An 18,988-nucleotide genomic window follows, 5' to 3' on the forward strand; every position below is an offset into this window, starting at 1 on the left:
ATGCTGGTCATAGTCATTACCAGTTGATGGCCATCAGACTTGGGGAATGGGGGTCGAGCTGTCATGATTTACTATACACAGAGCAGGAATAAAGGTACCAGACACAAGTCCTTTTTCCACACACGAGTGTCCTTAAAAAGACAGGTCAGAGCTCAAGCCTAAGATGCTCTGGGTGAGGGCAGGGGCACAATGCATATACCTTTAGCACTTTATCCACCTCCTGTTTGCTTAGCTCTTCTCCACATTCTTGAGTCATCCGGGCCTGGATCATGTTCCGGCGTACTCGGTAATTTTTAGAAAATATTTCAAGCAAAACCTGTCGATGCTTTAATTTTAAAAAAGTGCTAATTAATATGAGAAATAGCATCCCAAATGTGAATTATCCCAAACAAAAGACCCAAAATGATGGCCATAGCCCCACCTTGCATTATCTAATTAAAAGCCTGTGGCTTGGCACTTCTGGTTAAAGATTAGAAAGTCTGGCCCATTTGTTCCAGACTGCAGTGAAGAAACCCAGGATAAACAGTTTGGACATATAAGAATTAAAGAGGCAGAGCAGCCAGTTTAAACTGGGTGGGGAAAAGGCATCTAAACTGGTTCAGAGTCTTCACACATAAGCATAACACTGAATCCAGGGAACTGGGAAATGTATTAAACTCCTAAAGAGAAATTAAACAGCATGGATGAGAGATGAGATCTTCCCCAATACAAAGTTTTTAACGAAAAAGACCGCTAAGGGTGGTGACTCACACCCACAATCCCTAGTGAGGAAGGGGATCAGCATGACTTCAAGGCCAGCATGGGCTAGAGGGAAAAACTCTTGTCTAAAAAAATGGGAAAAGACAACTAACTTCCTGCATGTTTAATATCTCAAAATTCCTGTAAGGATAGGAAAAGATAAATCAGCCTACAGGATTCTCTAAGAGCCCAACTGTCTAGTAAAACAAAGAATTTAGAATACATAGAAGTTTCATTAAAGTACTTATAAATAATAATAATAATAATAATAAAAGCCTCTACAGTTTGTTAAGGGAACAACAAAGACCACACAAGAAGAAAGGCACTGAATTTCAACTCTGAAATGGTTGAGATAACCCTCCACTTACTGGGGAAATGATCTGCCCTGTAAAATTTTAGTTCTGTTATTACCAGCAGTACTTGACAGCAGAAAAAGAAAACCATTTTTAGACATGAGCAGATGGAAGACAACTCTGTCCCACCAGAGGCTGGTACACATGAAGAGAAACTGAGATTCTAGTTACAAGTAAGAGCCAGGCACATGGAGAAGCAGTGACAGGCTTCCGAGAGTCACACTCCACAGGTGCCACTGCTGGTCTCAAGTGTTCAAAACAGCGCAAACAGGAGATGAGCCTGTGAGCAGGAAGTGAAGGTGCCTGAACACCTGGGTTGATCTCTAAGCCTCACAAGGTGGAAGGAGAGGAAAGAGCCGACTCCAGCACCAGCCATCTACGTGCTAGATGATGCTAAGTCCACAGGTCTGCTACAGCTGCAAATGATGGCCTATGAGGAGTACAAGTGGGGCGGGCAGAACTGGAATTCGCTTCCGCAGATTTTTGGTCCTGATTTGATTTTAAATCAAACTTAATTTACTGCTATGTAGGAAGCCTGAAGCTCCTGGTCAAGAGCATAGGTCCTTTCAGGAGTCCTGTAAGAAGCTAGGCCTCACACCCACTCTTGTTCTGCAGTAAGAGGAAAAGAGCCTGCAGCAGGGTTCACTCCTTGTCACAGCCTAATTGGCACTTCTACTAAAACAATAAATTTTAATCTCTGGGGTCCAGGCAAGTTCATGATTTAAAGGCACTTGGACCTCAGCTCGCAGGGCTGCAACTACACAAACACTGGAGAGGATCACAGGGCAAAACAACCTGAAGCCCAGGTCTGAGACAGCTAATAAAGCCTGCTGTCAGGGGCCGCTGAGAGCCGTCTCTGCACATAGTTTGCAAGCCTACCTGGCATCTCTCTGGAAGCTCTACAGAACCTCACAGTGAGGCTACCATACTCCTGAAAACTAGTCTTCTTTTCAATACAGCAGACCCTCAAGTTCAGGTTCAAACCACTGGCACATCCTGCCTGTGTTGGGGGCCATGGATTGAGGGTTGAAAAACTTGACCTGTTAAACTACTCCAGATCCCTAGCCACTAAAAGCCTCAACCTTACAGGACTCCCACTCTTGAGAAAGAAAGATGGCAAAAGAAAAAAAAGGCACCTCACCTGGTCACTCATGTCTCCAGACTCCCAGAGGGCAAATACCTTCTGCTCATCAGGGGAAGCAGCAGTCTGTGGGGGAAACTGGCCCAAGCATGAATTGGTCATTTCTCGGTCTTAGGAACCTGCTTCCCTGCCCACTTCAGCCCACCTAGCCTGCAGCCCAGTCGTAGGAAAGTGGTCCAAGCCTCCTCACTGGTGCTAGTGAGGGGGCTCTGGATGGCTGTGCAACAACAGGTATTTGGGGTGGCCTTAGCGCAATGCTGCCCTGAGCTGTCTGCGTGGGCTCATGTCTCCCTTTCCCTTAGGAAGTCCCACAAGGACAGCATAAGAAGTGTGGCTACAGCAAGATGTTGGAAGACTCCCAAGTCTTTCAGGCCACTTGTTTCATTTGACAGTCCTGGTACCCGAAAAGGAGGAGGTCAGGGAAGAAGCCAGCATTGCTGGCTCCCGGCTCTATCCTGTACTTGACCCTAGTGCTCACTAGCACATAAAGCCTGATACAGGACTTGATATGATCTCACCTGAGGGGCTGCCCTGCCCATTTACCAAAAGGATAAGCAGGTTCAGAGCTGTTCGCTCACTGTCTACAGCTACTTAGCTCACAGCAGTAAACATGAGCCAAACTTGAGTCTGCAAGTCTACTCACTCTCCCTAAGTCTTATCTCCTTTGTGTGAAAAATTAGAAGGCAGAATGATCAAGGCCTTTTTTTTTTTTTTGGGACATGCTGTGAATATGGTCCCTGGGTCCCTGGAGGACACAGGGCCAGTGTCCTCCAGATGCCAGCACTTCCAAGAGGAAGGAACATGGCCAGAGCAGCTTCTGTGGTGGGCAGAAAGAGCAGTGGATCCATAGCAGTCCCCTCACCCTCTGTCCACGCAGACAGCCCAGGCAAACTCACCACCAGCAGGCTAGTGCCCTTCTCTTGCCCAGCACACAGAAAAGTAGGCCTGTAGAAAAATGACCCCAGTTGGGGTGGCCAGGAACCCAATCTCAGCACCTTCTAATGCAGACCTCAGCAAGAAAGCTCTGCCAGCAGAGGCCACAGGAACTGTTCCTTACATACAGAGGCAAGGGCCTTGGCCTAAGCATCATCCTAGGCCACAGGTTCTTGTGAGCCTGGTGCCTGGCATACTCCCCATTCGTAAGTCAGCATGGCCAAACCCCAACATCCCTATCCAATTTGTTCCCAGGATGGGTAGAGCCTAGGAAAGAGCCATACCAACTTCCCTCGGACTGTAGCCAGGCACTCCTTTCCAGCCAGAGGTCAGTCTCCTGCCCCACTGTGGAGCCCACTCCACTGGCAGGAAATACTGAAGTAGGCAGCTCATTCTACCACCCCCATGCCTAGCAACTGAAATGTGCAGAGGCCAAAGCTAATATGGTCAACTGGCCTAAAATCAGAGGAAGCCATGGCTTCCCCATGTGAAAGCAGAACAGACAGAGCCTCCAGACTTAAGTTCAAACTCTACTGGTACCACTCACTTCCTAGGGACTAAATACCAACCAGGTAAGGACTTATGTTTACTGAGGCCTTGATAGTGGCTAAGGCCCTTAGATAGCTTACTTTCCTGTGGTAGAAAAACCAACACACCTGCTTGAGATGAGGACAGGGAGCCCCGAGAGCTGACACAGCCATCTGATGAGCACAATGTACACCCTATCCATGCAACCTCACAGCCACTGTCCCCAAGAGAGACAGCTGGAGTCAAGGACACAGACTTCTCCCCTTGCTTGATTCCCAGGAAGCTGCAGACCGCCTAGCAGCCCTCCTGAAGGGCTGAGTGACCTTGTTTGCCTGTCCTGGTAGACACAAGCTTTACTTACAGGCACCAGTATCTGCTTGCAGCCAGCGGCCAGCACCGTATCCTGTAGCATTCGGTCTGAGATGCCACTGAAGAGTGTGTGGCCTGGGGGCAGGCCTGCCAGGTGCAGGTTGAAGAGGCGCTTGAGTTCGCTCAGTGTGAGCACAAACTGTCTCTGAAAGGTGGCTTCCACGAAAGCCTTCAGTTCCCGGGCCACTGGGTTGCTGGCACAGCCTGGAATTGGGTGCCCATTTAGGCTGTCCCCACCCGCTGCCCGTCCAGCAGGCAGTCCGTTGGCCAACTTGGTGCTGAGGCAACTGCTGGGTGCAGTGTCCATGGGCTCCTCCTCCTCGGCCTCCAGCTCTTCCCCATCTGCTTCCTCCTCGCTCAGGGGTTCCTCCTTTATCTGCACACTGGGCAGGACGGTGGCTGCCCGCATCTGCTCCTTCCGGCGCTGCAGCTCCCGTTCCAGGAAGGCATGGTTCTGCTGGGCCTTAGTTTTGGCTGTTTGGACCCGCTGTTCTCCAGACACCAGACCAGCAGGCCCTGTGTGGACAGGCAGTATGGTTTAGGTCACAAGTCCCAGACAGCCAAAGCATGGAGACAGAGAGCAAGGGACACCAGACAGCTGCTGGAGCAAGGAACCAAGTGCTGTCTTCCACCCTTCCTTGCTCAAGTGGAACTTTGCCATCTAACACTGAGGGAAGAAGCAAACTAGGCACAGAATTACATACAGAGCCCTGCTGTAATCCCAGCAGCTCCTACCACACCACCAGCTGCTCCGCCAGGGCTCAGAATCCACTCTGCCCTGAAGGACACAGTACCTCCCTGGGGTGGGAGTAGGGGCCACCGAGGCTATCCTGATGGACAAACGCTAGGCTAACTTGGTAGAGGGGTAAAGGTAGAAGGGAGGACAGCACAGAGAGGGTGAGCTTTGAAAGCAGCATGGCCCTTTTCTAGGGCTGATCCCAAGAAGGACCCCTTCTGGGCCAGGGACCAAGTTGGGAGCCTACCCAGCCTGAAGCCACACACACCTGATTGTCCATCCGGCTTCTTTGGCATGGTCTCTTTTACGAGATTATAGACTTTTTCTAATCTGAAAAAAAGAACAAACCCTTTAAACTCTAACCTATATGTTGTACTGTCTGCCTCGCCACAGGAACAAGCCCCTAAGCCCAGGACATTGGGTCACCAAAACACTGCATAAAGGGTTTAGCCAGGCCTTCTCCCCGGCAAGCCCTCAGTGCACACAAACCCCTAGTCAGAGCCCAGAGCCAGCGTGAAGACAGCAACCATCTGTCTTTCTTGCTAAACTATGTGGCTCTTTTCTCTGACAAGCAGTGGGTGTGGCTGCATCAGCCCTGTGCTTGGGAGGACTTGGGTTCCTTTAGCAATGATCATCTTTGTGGAAAGCAGTGCACACAGCGCCACCCCCAAGTGTCCCTCACTGCCCAGATGCAGCCCAACTGTGCTGCTCCTAGGAGGCAGCCAGGGCCACCTACACCTCTTCAAGCTACCCCACCAGCCCTTACTTGGCCTGGATGCCTGACCACAGCATGTGCTGCCGCTGGACCACATCTGGATGCTTTTTGATAAACTCCAAGTCGTAAGGCAGTAAGAACTCCCAGCCTTTGTTGATCCTCACCACAGCCATGTGCTCCAGAAAGTCCTTCACATCTTCAGCGCAGAGCTGATGGGGAGGAGGAGTGTGTTTGAGTCATTGCCAGCCTCAGGCTCCCTCCTACAGCAAGCCCTGGGGCCAGGGTCATGAAGAACACCACTTACTTTGGTCACTGCTGCCACCTCCTTCCTTACCACCCATCGGCTCTGTGTGAACTTCCACATCTGAGAAAGAAAAGCATCATGTTCTAGGAGGCAGTAAGAGGCCAGGGTAAAGGTGGGGAAGGTGGTTCAAAGCCTGGGTGGCAGACCAAAATGGCACTCCTGCCCTACCTACTCTTCTTAGTATGCGCCTTGAGGAGCCTCTTCACCTACACCACTTTCTGCCTTTACAGATGTGTTCTCCCCTCCAGGCTGGCTGTGCCACCTCCTTCCATCCAAAACAGTGTTCAATGGAGACAGCCTTGCCCATCCCCAGGGCCTCCTAAGAGTATCATGGCGATTCAGGAACAAGGTGCTGCCCCATGCATGACAACATTCCACTGTGGCAGCTGCTGGAAGCATGGTTTCCCAGAGGCTCAGGCTCCCTACAGCCTTCTCATTGCCTCATCAACTGACATGTTCCTGACCTACCCAGGAGATGGAAGAATAAATGACTGAGAGCCAAGAGGACTCAGTAACACATCTTACACAAATCGTGCAGGCTCCAACCCAATTGCATGTACCCACGTAGAAAAGCAGCCAAGAGCAAAGGGCACCTGTGCACGAGTGAATGAGGCTAGGTGGGAGCAGCATTCTGCTATCCCAGATCAAACAGACTCCTGAGGCTCCTCAACATTGACTTCCCGCAAAAGCTGACACTATCTAATCAGAAGCGCAAATGCAGCTGTCTTCAAACAACCTGAGGGCAGGTTCCCTTCATGACAAGCCTGTGCAGAGCACAATGGCCAACATCAACAGCTCTAAGCAGCCACAGTTCAGCAAATTCAAAGTGTAAATGCCAAGGGTTCACGGGCAGTGCAGATTCCAGAGATCCTGGGAGGGACTTAGGCTAGGGTTACACACAGGGCAGGGTAAGAGGAATGAGGGAAAAGCTAGCTCTGAAGTCACAAACCCCAGACACTAGCAAGGCAGAAGTGCCAAATGACAGTGAAAGGGAACTATTGGTCCCATCCAAAGTAGGTGCTGTGCAGAACTACAGATCCAATGCTGCCAGGCGGTCATAATCACTCCTGACAACTGAAAGCCTAATTTATGGTAAAATCCTGATTTAAGTTACATCTGCAACCAAGGTGAGCTTTGTAATGCACATGAGCCCCCCACACAGGATAAGCAGAGCCCTCTGGAAGGCCAGGAGGGGCCTATCAGCCCAGAATGCCCAGGAGACAAGAGCACCAAGTGGAGCCCCACAGTGAGGCTGCTCACAGACCTCCCTGCTGGACTCCATCCCTCCACACTCAGCCCTGTGGCCTGCGCCTGGGTACTTACCACAAAGTCTCGGCCCCTGCAGAGCACCTCAGCAGGCATACCACTGTGCGGGCTGGAGGAATCCTTGGGATACAGGATGTCACTGGCAAATCAAGGGGAGGTAGCTGGTCAGCCCCGGTCTGTCCACCACCACAGCCTACTTTCCAAGTTCACAGAGCCAGTCCAGGCAGCAGGCAACACGCCTGGCTCTGCAGCCCTCTTCCCGGCCCAGGAACCCCTTCCCAGCTCAACATAGCACATACTGGCCCAACCCCAAGGAGGAGTTAGGGACCCAAAGACATATAAGCTTGGGACCTCAAGGACAGGACTCTTGAGAAGACTCTGAAACCACGGGTAAAATGGCTGTGGCTTTAAGAGAAACTTTAGTGCCAAAGCAAGCTGCAAGGCCTTCCCTGCCACCTGAAGGAATGTGTTAGCTGTTAAGAGGCTGGACCTGTCCACTCTGGAGCATGAAATTACTGTGCGGAGGCTCAGGACCTCAGGGTAAAGGCCCGGAGGCATACGAACAAGCAGATCCCCTACAACAGGACTCCCACTCTACCTCCAGCCGCACAGCCCTGGCCAGCTTTACGGCTCATCTGCTAGAGGCCCTCTCCTCACACCAGCCAGGCCTGAGCAACTCAGACTCCGAGGTTAAACTCCATGGACACACACCTGGCAAAGAGTTCTTGGCTGCCACACAGAGACACCCACTGTGAACTGAACCTTGTCAGGCACGTATTGGGGACCCTTGTGCTTTGAGGACAGAGAGGGACACCGAATGGTGTAGCACACAGCATAGAACACACAGTAAGACTTATTTTGAATCAAAGTGAGGGTTTTGTTTTTTTAAATCTCACATAGACACAAAGATAGACCTGGCTGGAGAGATCATGACTCACACACAGTTTAGCCTCAACACCCAAGAGAAGGCTTACAGAAACCCTTGCAATATGTAGGACACCCAAGCTGATGAGAAAAGCCATACCTCAACAGCTAGGACCCCAAGAACACAAACAACGCAGGTAGCGGCCAGGCAGATTCACAGAGCTCACATTCAAACCCAGCTCTTCAGGTACCTTGTGGAATACAAATCATGGGCCAACCTCTCATGGTCAGTGTCTTGAGGTGTGTGGGATGCGACAGCCCCTCTTGGCTTCTATTTGTTCACAGTATAAATACAAATAGTACTCACCCTCACATTTAACAAGCAATGTGTCATGATAAAACTCTTCCCTAAAGAAAACTAGGTAGAGCTGGGTGTGGTGGCACATGCCTTTAATCCCAGCACTCAGGGAGAGAGAGGCTGGCAGATTACTGTGAGTTTGAGGCCAGCCTGATATACAAAGTGAGTCCAGGATAGTCAAGGCTTTACAGAGAAACCCTGTGTCGAAAAACAAACAAACAAACAAAAACAAAAAAAAAGAAGCCTAAGCCAACAGCAATGTATATTGACCAGCAGAGGGCACCACCATGTGGCAGTAAGAGGAATAACTCCATCACCAGGTTGACAACCTGACAGGCTTAACGCAATGAACTGTTTTGAGTTTTAGAGCTATTTACATTTTATATCATTCACTTCACACTACACTGTTCAAAGGGAAGCCATCTATTAATGTATTTACTATATCACCATTTCGTTCTTTTTTTAAAAAGGTTTTTTGAGACAGGACTTCTCTATGTATCCTTGGCTGTCCTGGACTCGCTTTGTAGACAAGGCTGGCTTCCAGCTCACAGAGATCTCCTCCCTCTGCCTCCCTGAGTGCTGGGATGATAGGCATGTGCCACCATGCCCCACTGACACCATTTCATTCTAATTAAAGTATGCATTACCACGGTTGGCTTGGTGTGTTCCAGGCATCATCCTGAGAGCTAGGAACTTAAGGGGCTAACAGGCTCTTTCTCCTCCCTCAGAACTGATGGAAGAACCAGAGAAAGGAAGGTACTGAAAACTGAGCCATGAAGTCATGACCTGAACCCCAACAGGCAATGTAAAAAGAAAACCACATTTAGACACTTCTTAACGCAACAATGGAAAGCCAAAACAAAGAGAAATGCTTCAAAGCAACCAGGGGAAAACAGAGATTACCATCAAAGAACAAGAATTAGGCTGGCAGTGGACTTCTCAATAACAACTAACATCAAAACACAACGACACCAGGCTGGGAAGATGACTCAGATGATATAGCACTTGCTGCCCAAGCACAGGGGCCACGGTTTGGATCCTTAGACCCCACATAAAAAGCCAGGCAGGGAGCCAGAAAGATGGCAGCAGGGAAGAGCATGCTCACTGCTCTAGCAGAGGCCCCAAGCTGGTTTCCTAGCACCCACAGCAGGTAGCTGTTGTACAACCATCTGTAATTCCCAACTCCAGAGTGATCTGACTCCTCTAGCCTCCAAGGGCACCTGCACTCACTCACAACCACCCACATACACAGCTACACATAATTAAGAGTGGCACCCTATTATCTCAGCACTTGGGAGGCAGACAACAGAGCCCCAATGCAAGCTGGCTGGCTAAACTAACGAAACTGGGGACTCCAGGTTCAGCAAGAGATGCTGCATCAATAAACAGAGAGCAGCCGAGAGAGACACGACCTCAACACTGGGCCTCCCCCCCACACACACACACATAATGTACACCACATACACGGAGAATAATCCCTAACCTAAAAACTGAGGAAAGCTACCACTGGCAGATCTGTGTTAAACACTACAGCACTCTTTAGGCAGAATGAAGTTACCCCAGATGGGAATTCAGAAGTACACTGGAATAAAAATATGATGCAAGGCGCACACATGTGGAACTGGAGGAATGGCTCGGTAGTTAAGACTGGCTGCTTCTCCAGAGGACCTGGGTTCAATTCCCAGCACCCACATGGCAGCTCACAACTGTCTGTAGGATCCAACACCCTCACATAGATATACATACAGACAAAACACCAATGTACCAATAAATTTTTAAAAATTTATAGACATAAAAAAGGCAGACGTAAGTGAGCCTAAGAACGCTAACTGGATAAAGTCTTGTGAATTGTGCCTGAAAATATAGACACAGTTAAAATTTACATGTGGGAAGTGAATAGCTAAAAGATTCTGAGATTTTGAGCTGTCTAGGAAGAGAGTAAAAAGCAACTGATGTGCAACTGATGTCACAGATGCATACCATAACTGTAGGGAACCAAAAAAAGAGTCAAGAGACTAACTCCCAAATTAGTGTGAAAAAAAACAAAACAAAAAACCGAATGGAAACAGAGTCCTGGAAACATAAAATGCAACAAGGCAGAACATAACAACATTCAGTTTAGACTCCCAACAGCTTACCTTTTTACCACCCAGTTTCCTTGAACTAACATCGCCACCTTCTGGATGCCACGCAGAACAGCCACAGAGTCCACGGAGGGGCCCAGGAGGCTCATGAGATTGGCGAAAGGCATGACTTTCACTGAGGTGGACAGACAAGGGACACAACTCAGTGGTCTATCTTCCCCACAAGTGTTTGTAGAGCACAAGCTCCCAGCTACCATAACTCATAGGCACCAGCAGCAATCACAGCGGGTGGTGGACTGTATGCCTGGAGGCCTGTGTCTCAAAGAACAAACATGAGGATCTACGTGGAAAGCTAAGAAGATTCTATCACTAGGCCCAGAAAGAGATGAAAATTCCCGCACATTCAGTTAGTTAGAAAAAGCAGGGCCATGATTTGAATCCAGGCCACTTGTGATGCCTCAGGGAAGATCTAGAGTCCACTGTCCTCTACAGAAGCCTAGGCAAGGCAGGGAACCCCTAGCTATCTGGGCCTAAGACTTCTCAGGGGAGCCCAGAGCTTGAGACTCAGCCCCCAAAGGCTCTGCACCTCTGAAAGAAAAAGGAGCTAGTCCAGCAAGGCACGAAGACACACTTCTACTTCACATCCCATGTAAGACTGTACTCAGGCTCTTCAGTGTCCAGGAACTCACACTAGTATTTTTTTTTTTAATGTTTTTATTTTAGTTTTTAGGTTTTTTTCAGACAGGTTTCTCTATGTAGCCTTGGCTGTTCTGAACACACTGTATAGACCAGGCTGCTTCACACTCAGAGATCCGCCTGCCTCTGCCTCCCAAGTGCTGGGATTAGAAGCATGCACCACCACCGCCGGACCCCACACTAGTCTTTTAAAGGCAGACCAAAGCTCAGGGTGACTTGTCTAGGCTCCCATGGCAAGGAGCCGGCAAGAAAGCACAGAAGCCCACCTGGAGGGCCAGTTGCACCTGGGTGACTTGACACAGTGGTGCATTACCGCCCAGAATGGAGCTGCCAGGCTGGGCAGACTCTGGGGAGCAGGGGCTTTGGCCCTGGAGGCAGAGAGCAGCACTCACCGTTCTTCATCAGGACCTTAATCTGATCAGCCAGGGGCAATGTGCGAAGCTGGGCCATGGACAGGACATTGCTGGGAGCCACAGGCTTGTCCCTATTAGAAGCAGGGTTGAGTAGTTAGAGGTCAGTAGGAGATAGTGGGGGACAGTGGAGAGGTAGAACGCAACAGCCCCTTACTCACTTCTCCTCCTCCAGGCTGGGTGGCATGAGCATCATGAGGTATTCGCTGTAAGGGGTGGGGTTGGAGGGGTGTCAGAGGCTCTGTGGACTCTGCCTCACCCCTATATGTAAGCATAGACCACAGCCAGGTTGAAACCTGGGGCAGTGTAAGCAAATGCCCAGCCTCCCGGGCCCCAGCAGTTCCCAGCTCCTAGACAACAGCCTCACAGAACATGAGGATCACCTATGCCAGGCCACTCTCCTGGGATCTCCCCAGAGGCAATGTCCCTCCTTCACCCTGCCTACATGCAGAAGGGGCCACAGTCCCAAAACTGCCTCTCCCAGAGCCTCTAGCCAGTCCCACCTGGGTGACTTGACGAGTTCCGTGTTCTCCACCCCGCTGGACCCCTGGCACAGCAGGTACTGGCGCTCATGCTCTGAGCGGCTATCCTGTGAGGAAAAGGCAAGACAGATCACGCCCCACTCCAGCCACTCACTGTCCTGCTCCAAGCCAGCCACAGGCCCACATGCACCGGAGCACAGCACCCACAAAGCCTCTGCAATGTGGTCTCACTCATCCACCCCCCTGGCTCTAGGACTCCAGCCCCAGTGCTCATCTATAGTGCAGAAACACCAGCAAGGACTAAAAGCGAGCTAGTATTTACCAAGCAGCTGCCATGTGCCAGGCTCTGTACCAATGCTCATTCACACAGTAACTAACTCTACAAGGCTCTTACTATTCCTATTTCACAGACAAGGAAACTAAGAAAAAAAGGGCATCTTCCCAAGGCAACCCCGGAATAAGCTGTAGAGTATCTGCTAGTCTGACCGTGAACCTCTAAGGCTCTCCTGATACTATTTTCTCTTCCTGGAAGCTTTCAGTTGGTCCTTCCCCCAAAGATCAGGGAGCTTTAGTCCAAACACCTGGGAGCTAATGTTCAATTGCTTCCTTTACCTAGTGTAGTGGCAGGCACTATGTTGCAAAATTCTGGAAACTGGATATATTAAAAACGCCCCCTGGGCTGGTGGACAGGAACCTGAGAGTGTGTGGCAGACAGCAGATTCTCCAGTATGACCCCAGATGAAGTGTCTAGCCTGCAGTCAGCATCCACGGTGCATGAAAACCTCTAAGCAAACACCAGCTCCACTGCATGCACAGCGTAGGGAGCTAAACCCCTAAATTGGAAACAATGGCTCTCTGCTTCCCACACTATGTGACATGCGCTAAGTGAGATGTGGATAAGATGCAAACTGCTCACAGGACTTCATGCTCTCTATGGTATGGCAAAGCAGCCATACACACTGTGAAGCTAAAGGTGAGCCAGGCAGCTTCTGGGCATCATGCTCTGGCTCACCCTCACGCCGTAGTAATGTAGGTGGACCCAGGGTTCCTCTGCATGCTTCTTCTGCAGGAACTCATAGGACTGCACGCGGCGCTGGCGGGCCTGCTCCGACTCTGGCCTGGAGAACCGCACCTGTGAAGAGGTGAAAGGTCACAGCCTTAGGTCTTTGGACCACACAGACCTTGCCAGACCATAGCCCCCCAGCCCACACTTTGCTACTGAAATCCAGTCTGTGGCTGCCAATGCAGGCTGGGAGTGGTGTTTTCTTGCTTCTGTCTGCCCTGGCCAAGGGCTTTCTGGGTGGGCCACAGGAGTGCCAAAGCATACCTTTGAGAGTAGTCACCCAGGAGGGTACAGGAGGTTTTAAAGGCTACCCAACAAGCTGCTGAGAACAGAACAAACCTCTGAAGCCTAAGCCTCTGCCACATCACTTGAGGAGAGGACACTCCCCGGAGTGTGCGAAGTCTAGTCATTTCTGTGCCAGCTGCAGCACTACTGTACAGTGCTTTTCTTTCAGTGCTTATGGTAAACTACATCACAAATAACACACCAATAGGAGGGACCTCGTACATCCAAAGTAGAAGGCTAATATTCAAATCTTAAAATCAAACTTATTAGCCTGGCAACAGCCCTTCTGCAACATTACAGAGGCAGAACCACACAGGCCATCAGCATGAGACTCTGAGCCTGTGTGACGTCACTGGGGCTCCTGGGCTTTGCCTTCCCGTTCCAGACAATCCTGCCACACCCCCGGATCCCAGCAATCACCAGGACAAGGTTCTCCCGTCTACAACAGGAGTCAGGCCAGGAAGCAGGCAGGTTACTCCCTCCAGGCAGTAGACAAGGGAGCTCAATGAACTCTGCATCTGTTATTCCCAAGGACGGGGAAGTCCTTTCTGCTCAGACCCGGCACCACTTGCTGTCTTTTGCCATCCATGCTGCTCCCTCCTGCCCAGGGCCAGAGCTCACCGTGATCTGCTTAACGTCTTCTTCTGCCTCGTCCTGAGAAGAGTCCCCTGCTACAAAGCAAGCTGTCAGTACAGCCTCTACTGGGACTACTCATTCTGCCCCCACACAACCCTCCCTCAGGAAGGCTAAGCAAGGGGGCTGTGGTCTTTGGGCAGTGGCCTCAACTGGGGCAGTTTAACCCATAGGTGATGTCTGGCAATCTGAGAAGACATTTGTTTTGGTTGTCCCAAATGCTGGGTTAGAGGTACTGGCATTTAGTAGGTAGGGACCTGGGGTGCCAGTAGGCATCCTGCAATCCGACCTTTTTCTTGTGCCCAAGTTGGCCCATCCAGACCACAGACTGTCAGCAGGCTCACCTTCATTGGCTGCCTCCCTCTCTCGGTGCTTGGCATCTGCTTTATCCAGGTAGGAGAAGCTGGGCCGAAGCTGTAGGATGCCATGTAAAGGCGTCAGGTGGAGCTCACCTGGCGAAGGAAGAAGAGCTTGAACATGCCTCTACGAGCCAAAGCTTGTCAAAGGAATCACCAAGAAGCCCACACCCATGGTTAAACCACCAATCCTACTCTAGTCCCAAACTAGCCTCCTCAGGAGCACCAAACCAGGAGCTATTTCCAACTAGGCACAACAAGCATACCCCAAAGCAGGAGCCTAACTCTGCTCAAAGACACTTCCTTGAGACTTACCTCCCCGCACTCCCCAGCATTCATGCCCCTCCCTGCCCACTCAGGTCTCCTCTCCTCACCCCTGTCGCTCCTTCTATCTACCATGAACAACTCACCCACTTTTCCCCATGGGCCTCTGCCACACTGCTGTTGCCAGAGCCCTACGGAAGTCCATTAGAGGACAGTCTGGTCTCTAACTATGATTTGTCTCTGGCTGCAAGAATCATAGCTTCCAGGGCTGGAGAGATGGATCAGCAGTGAAGAGCACTTGCTCTTGAAGACGGCCCAAGTCTGGTTCCCAGCCCCCACATAGCAGCTCACAACCATCTATAACTCCAACTCCAGGGGATCCAATGCCCTCTTCTGGCCTCCTCAGGCACCAGGCATGCACACAATACACATATACACATGCAGACAAACAGTCACACATAAATCTAAAAAAAATTAAAAACAGGAAAGTAGCTAGGCAATGCTAGAGCTCACCTTTAATCCCAGCACTTGGAAGGCAGAGGCAGGTGGAGCTCTGTGAATTTGAGCCAGTCTGCTCTACAAAGAGAGTTCCAGGACAGCCAGCACTACAGAGAAACCCCATCTCAAAATATAAAAAGGGGTGGGAGAGATACAGTTCTTGAGATATGGCTCAGAACAAGACATAGTATCTATGGGCCATGACTCTCGCTTTTTTTTTTTTCTTAGACAGAATCCCTAGAATTTACCAAATAGAAGAGGCTGGCCTCAAACTCACAGAGCTCCACCTGCCTCTGCCTCCCCAGTGCTGGGATCCCAGGCGGGCATTTGACTCTTTTGGGCCTCTGAGGCACCTCCAAGTGCTGAACGAAGTAACTGCTTAGAGCATCTGACATGTGCCGAGCGGGCTCTGACAGACACTACGCACGCGCCCATCTGAAGCTCACAACCCGAGACAGATTAAGAGTCTCAGAATTTTGGCCACTATGCCACTCTCAATTTTGGCACATTTTCAGCACCCCCAAAAGAACCTGTCACTCCCCATATCACCCTTTCTTTGCCCTTGGGGACCACCAATCAGCTCTGACTCTACAGATTTGCTTACTGTGCAGTTCATTAAGTGGGAACAGGTGGCATGATGGTTAGTTCTGTCAACCTGACAGCACCCAGGAAAAGGAGTCTCAGTGAGGGACTGTCTAGATTAAGTTAGCCTGGGGGCATGTCTGTGGCGCACTATCTTGGTTAATGAAGGCCCACCCACTGTGGGCGGGGCGGAGCTCTCATCTTGGCTGTGGATGTGAAGTGATTACTTCCTGCTGCTTGGACTTCCTATGATGGTCTGTAACCTGGAACTGTGAGTCAAATAAAGCTTTTCTCCCCTAAATTGCTTTTGTTAAGGTGTTTTATCACAGCAGGAAAGAAAACTAAAGCATGTAGTATGCAATCTTTTTTTTTTTTTGAGACAGGGTCTCTTTACATGTGCCTGCCTCCCCACGATTCACTATGTAGACTAGGCTGTCCTAGAACTCAGAGATCCATCTGAACCTGCCTCCAAAGCAAAGGATTAATGGCATGCTGAGATTAAAAGTGGACACTATCACACCTGGCTGTATGCAGTCTTCTGAAGAGCCGGTTTCTTCCATGAGTTTATGAGGCTCATCCATGTGGAAGTACACATACACCAGGGATTCACTCCTTCATATGACCAGATAAGGTTGTTGCGTGGATATGCCACATTGTTTATGCGGACAACCTTGGCGGGCTCTGGATTGTTTCCAGTCTTTAGCTCTCATGAAGAAAAGGCCTAATGAACATTTGTGTCCGAAGATGTACGTGGTCATATTTTCATTTGTCTTCAGTAGATGCTGCCCATGTTTGAATACAACTGTTGGGATCTAAGTACCATGAACTTTAAAGGACAAAATTCTGCCACCTGTCCCCAATACCATGCTATGCTGCATATGTGTTCCCAGGAGCAAATAGACTTGAAGCTCCAGCACTATCAAGTTGGAAGTGCCTGGCAAAGTCCTCTTCACAGTGCTCTGACTCCATAATGTGTCATTTCCATGCTGCCCTGATCCGGCATGGTTTAGTGTTCAGTAGCGGCCAAGACCATACATATAGCTCGAGAAACCTAGGCTGGGTGACGTTGCAGGCCAGCCCACCGTGCGCTCTCCCAGGGAATAGCCAGCCCCAGGTACCTTGCCTGTAGAGTGCAGCTGCGTAACGGGCCGTGTTGCTGGTGGTCTGGGAGGAGCAGAAGGTCTGCTTGTCCATCAGCTTCCTGGGAGCACAAGGAGCACCAGAGTCAGCACCAGGGTGCTCCAGAGAGGCTGGCCAACCCCATCCACCCCAAACTTATTCCATTGTGCGCTAGCGTGGTCTAAAGGGTGAGAAAACCCATAGCTTTGTGGGTCAAGAGGTGAGTGACGGACGAGAGCTCCAGAAGCCAGTGGCCCCTGCAGCTCAGAAGCACCTGGCAGGATAAGCCAACCCGGGAAGGCAGGCCCATAACACGCTTAGTTAAAAGCAGAGACCCGACATGTTGGGGATCCTGATGGTAGGGCAGAAAGGGCCCAATGCCTGAGGCCACTGGAGACCCCTCTTTGCCCTTTACCTGCAGTGGACCCAGGGGCAGGGACTCACGAGGAATACGTGCTTGTCTCGTCAGCACAAGCACCATCCACGTTCAGTGCAATCTGCTCTCCTTTGCTGCGGCAGTAGTTGGGATTCATGGTGTCGATGGCCATCTCAAGCTCTACCTGGAGGTACAAAGTTCCATCTAACTTGGAAGGTGCCATGCCACAGCACCCAGGAACACTCCCAGCTAGGTCCCTACGCAGAAGCAAGACGGACCAGTGTCCCTCCCAATGGGCCCCTGGGTTGCAATCCACACAAGAGGGCACCAATGAAATTTCCAACAGAAATGTCACAGTGTCTTTTAGGGTACAGACACAATCTTGTTTGTCCCCTACTCCTCTATACCCCAAAATCAGAAAGAAATTCTGAAACTAAGATATCATGCCAACATCAGCAATCCTGGAACAGCATCTCCCTGTGACTACGGATTGAAAGCCACAACTCCTACAGATGGGGAATTTGTCTCAGCTTCTCCTTGCCTCTTCACCCCATCCTGTATGGATACAGGATCTCCCTCTACTCAGTCTGCTGCAAACTAACCCACACCCACACCTGAGCGCCCAGGACCCCCCAGCCTACCTTCCAACCACCCCGGAGCCTGATTCTACTGGGGGCTGCCTCTGCTTTCTGGAAAAGCTTTCCAGCCTCTGCTTAAGACCTACACACTGCTGTTACCCTAATCCTTCCAGTGCTCCTTCTTTCAGCTTCTGATCCCCAAAGTATCTGTCTTCTTGCTTCCCTTAGCCCCCTTTAACCTCCTTTTACTCTCTGCACTCCACTTCCACTTGGTGGACAGCCCTACCTTCTGCTGCTTGGGCTTGATCTTGGCTGAGAGATGTGGAATGTCATCATAGGTCATCGAAGCTGGACGAACAGGGTACTAGAGACAGAAAGGCATCCATCAATCCACCCTGCCCAGCACAAACTAGAGCAGGGCATCAATAGTTCCAGTGAAGGACTAATCAATGGCCATCCCCATCCACACTACCCCCTAACAGAAACCAGATACCCAGGTCTGCTCTATCAAGCCAAGACCCCCTACAGCTTTCACCTATAGTCTGATGTCAATGGGTCCTCTGAGCCTCCTGCTGTTGGACTACTTTACAACACTTTTGTCTTTCAAGGGTCATGGCTGAGCCCATTGACACCCAGAAGCTTGAAAGCAGGGCTGTGGGAATTAAGAGTAGTAGGGGCCCACTCAGAAATGTGACAAGAGGAGTGAGAAATGGGGTGAAAAATGTGACAAGAGGAGGACAAGAAGGAAAACAAAGCCAGCCTAAGACTTCTAGAAGCTGATCTGGACACTGGCCACAGGAATTTGTGGCCCCATTCTCTCTTAGCAAACAATGTACCTGTACTTTCCACACACACCCTCAGGAAAGGGGTCAGGAAGGTGGGTCCCTCCTGTGTGAGGCTACTTTCATGTAAATGGCTTGCCCGCTTAAGCCTCCTCTGAAAACCTAGTCTTGGCTCTTGAACACATAGCACCTTTCCATATTAGTCCCCACAGAAATACTTTCTCCTCTCCCACGGAAACTGCGGATGAATGAGCCCCAAAATGGTCCCCTGAATCCTCAGTTCAAGTCATCAATGCCTAATATCCAACAGCCTCTGCAGCGCACTTGATGGAGTACAGCAGCTTGGGCTGCAGCTCCACTTTCGGGGCCATTTCAGGTCAGCCACATTTAGCCTAGGAAGTAAGTGGTCACTTCCTAAAAACTACTCAGTAGCAACACCAGGGCTACTTCTTTCCACTGAAGCAGGGGTAAGCTT

The 18,988-nt window shown here is 50.4% G+C and overlaps 1 protein-coding gene across 3 annotated transcripts in view; it reads right to left on the minus strand.

The window, feature by feature from the left end:
- Positions 1-18,988, minus strand: part of Polr3e (RNA polymerase III subunit E) — a 32,406-nt gene that overhangs the window by 5,680 nt on the left and 7,738 nt on the right. For 2 of the 3 annotated variants that reach the window (XR_009585459.1, XM_021635674.2), the window contains exons 4-20: positions 18,018-18,095; positions 17,222-17,337; positions 16,777-16,859; positions 14,303-14,410; positions 13,947-13,996; positions 12,990-13,109; positions 11,999-12,084; positions 11,657-11,701; positions 11,478-11,569; positions 10,444-10,564; positions 7,141-7,222; positions 5,818-5,877; positions 5,565-5,722; positions 5,067-5,128; positions 4,055-4,578; positions 2,233-2,310; positions 200-325 (exon numbers count right to left, since the gene is read on the minus strand). Coding sequence is in view for 2 of the 3 variants with exons in the window: in XM_021635674.2 (XP_021491349.1) it covers positions 200-325; positions 2,233-2,310; positions 4,055-4,578; positions 5,067-5,128; positions 5,565-5,722; positions 5,818-5,877; positions 7,141-7,222; positions 10,444-10,564; positions 11,478-11,569; positions 11,657-11,701; positions 11,999-12,084; positions 12,990-13,109; positions 13,947-13,996; positions 14,303-14,410; positions 16,777-16,859; positions 17,222-17,337; positions 18,018-18,095 (1,989 nt within the window). In the remaining variant the exon portion in view is untranslated. The remainder of the gene's footprint in view (positions 1-199; positions 326-2,232; positions 2,311-4,054; positions 4,579-5,066; positions 5,129-5,564; positions 5,723-5,817; positions 5,878-7,140; positions 7,223-10,443; positions 10,565-11,477; positions 11,570-11,656; positions 11,702-11,998; positions 12,085-12,989; positions 13,110-13,946; positions 13,997-14,302; positions 14,411-16,776; positions 16,860-17,221; positions 17,338-18,017; positions 18,096-18,988) is intronic. The other variant, XM_021635675.2, reaches the window with a different exon arrangement.

The sequence above is a fragment of the Meriones unguiculatus genome, chromosome 14, assembly GCF_030254825.1.
Source record: "Meriones unguiculatus strain TT.TT164.6M chromosome 14, Bangor_MerUng_6.1, whole genome shotgun sequence".
In the NCBI taxonomy this organism is placed as follows: Eukaryota; Metazoa; Chordata; class Mammalia; order Rodentia; family Muridae; genus Meriones; species Meriones unguiculatus.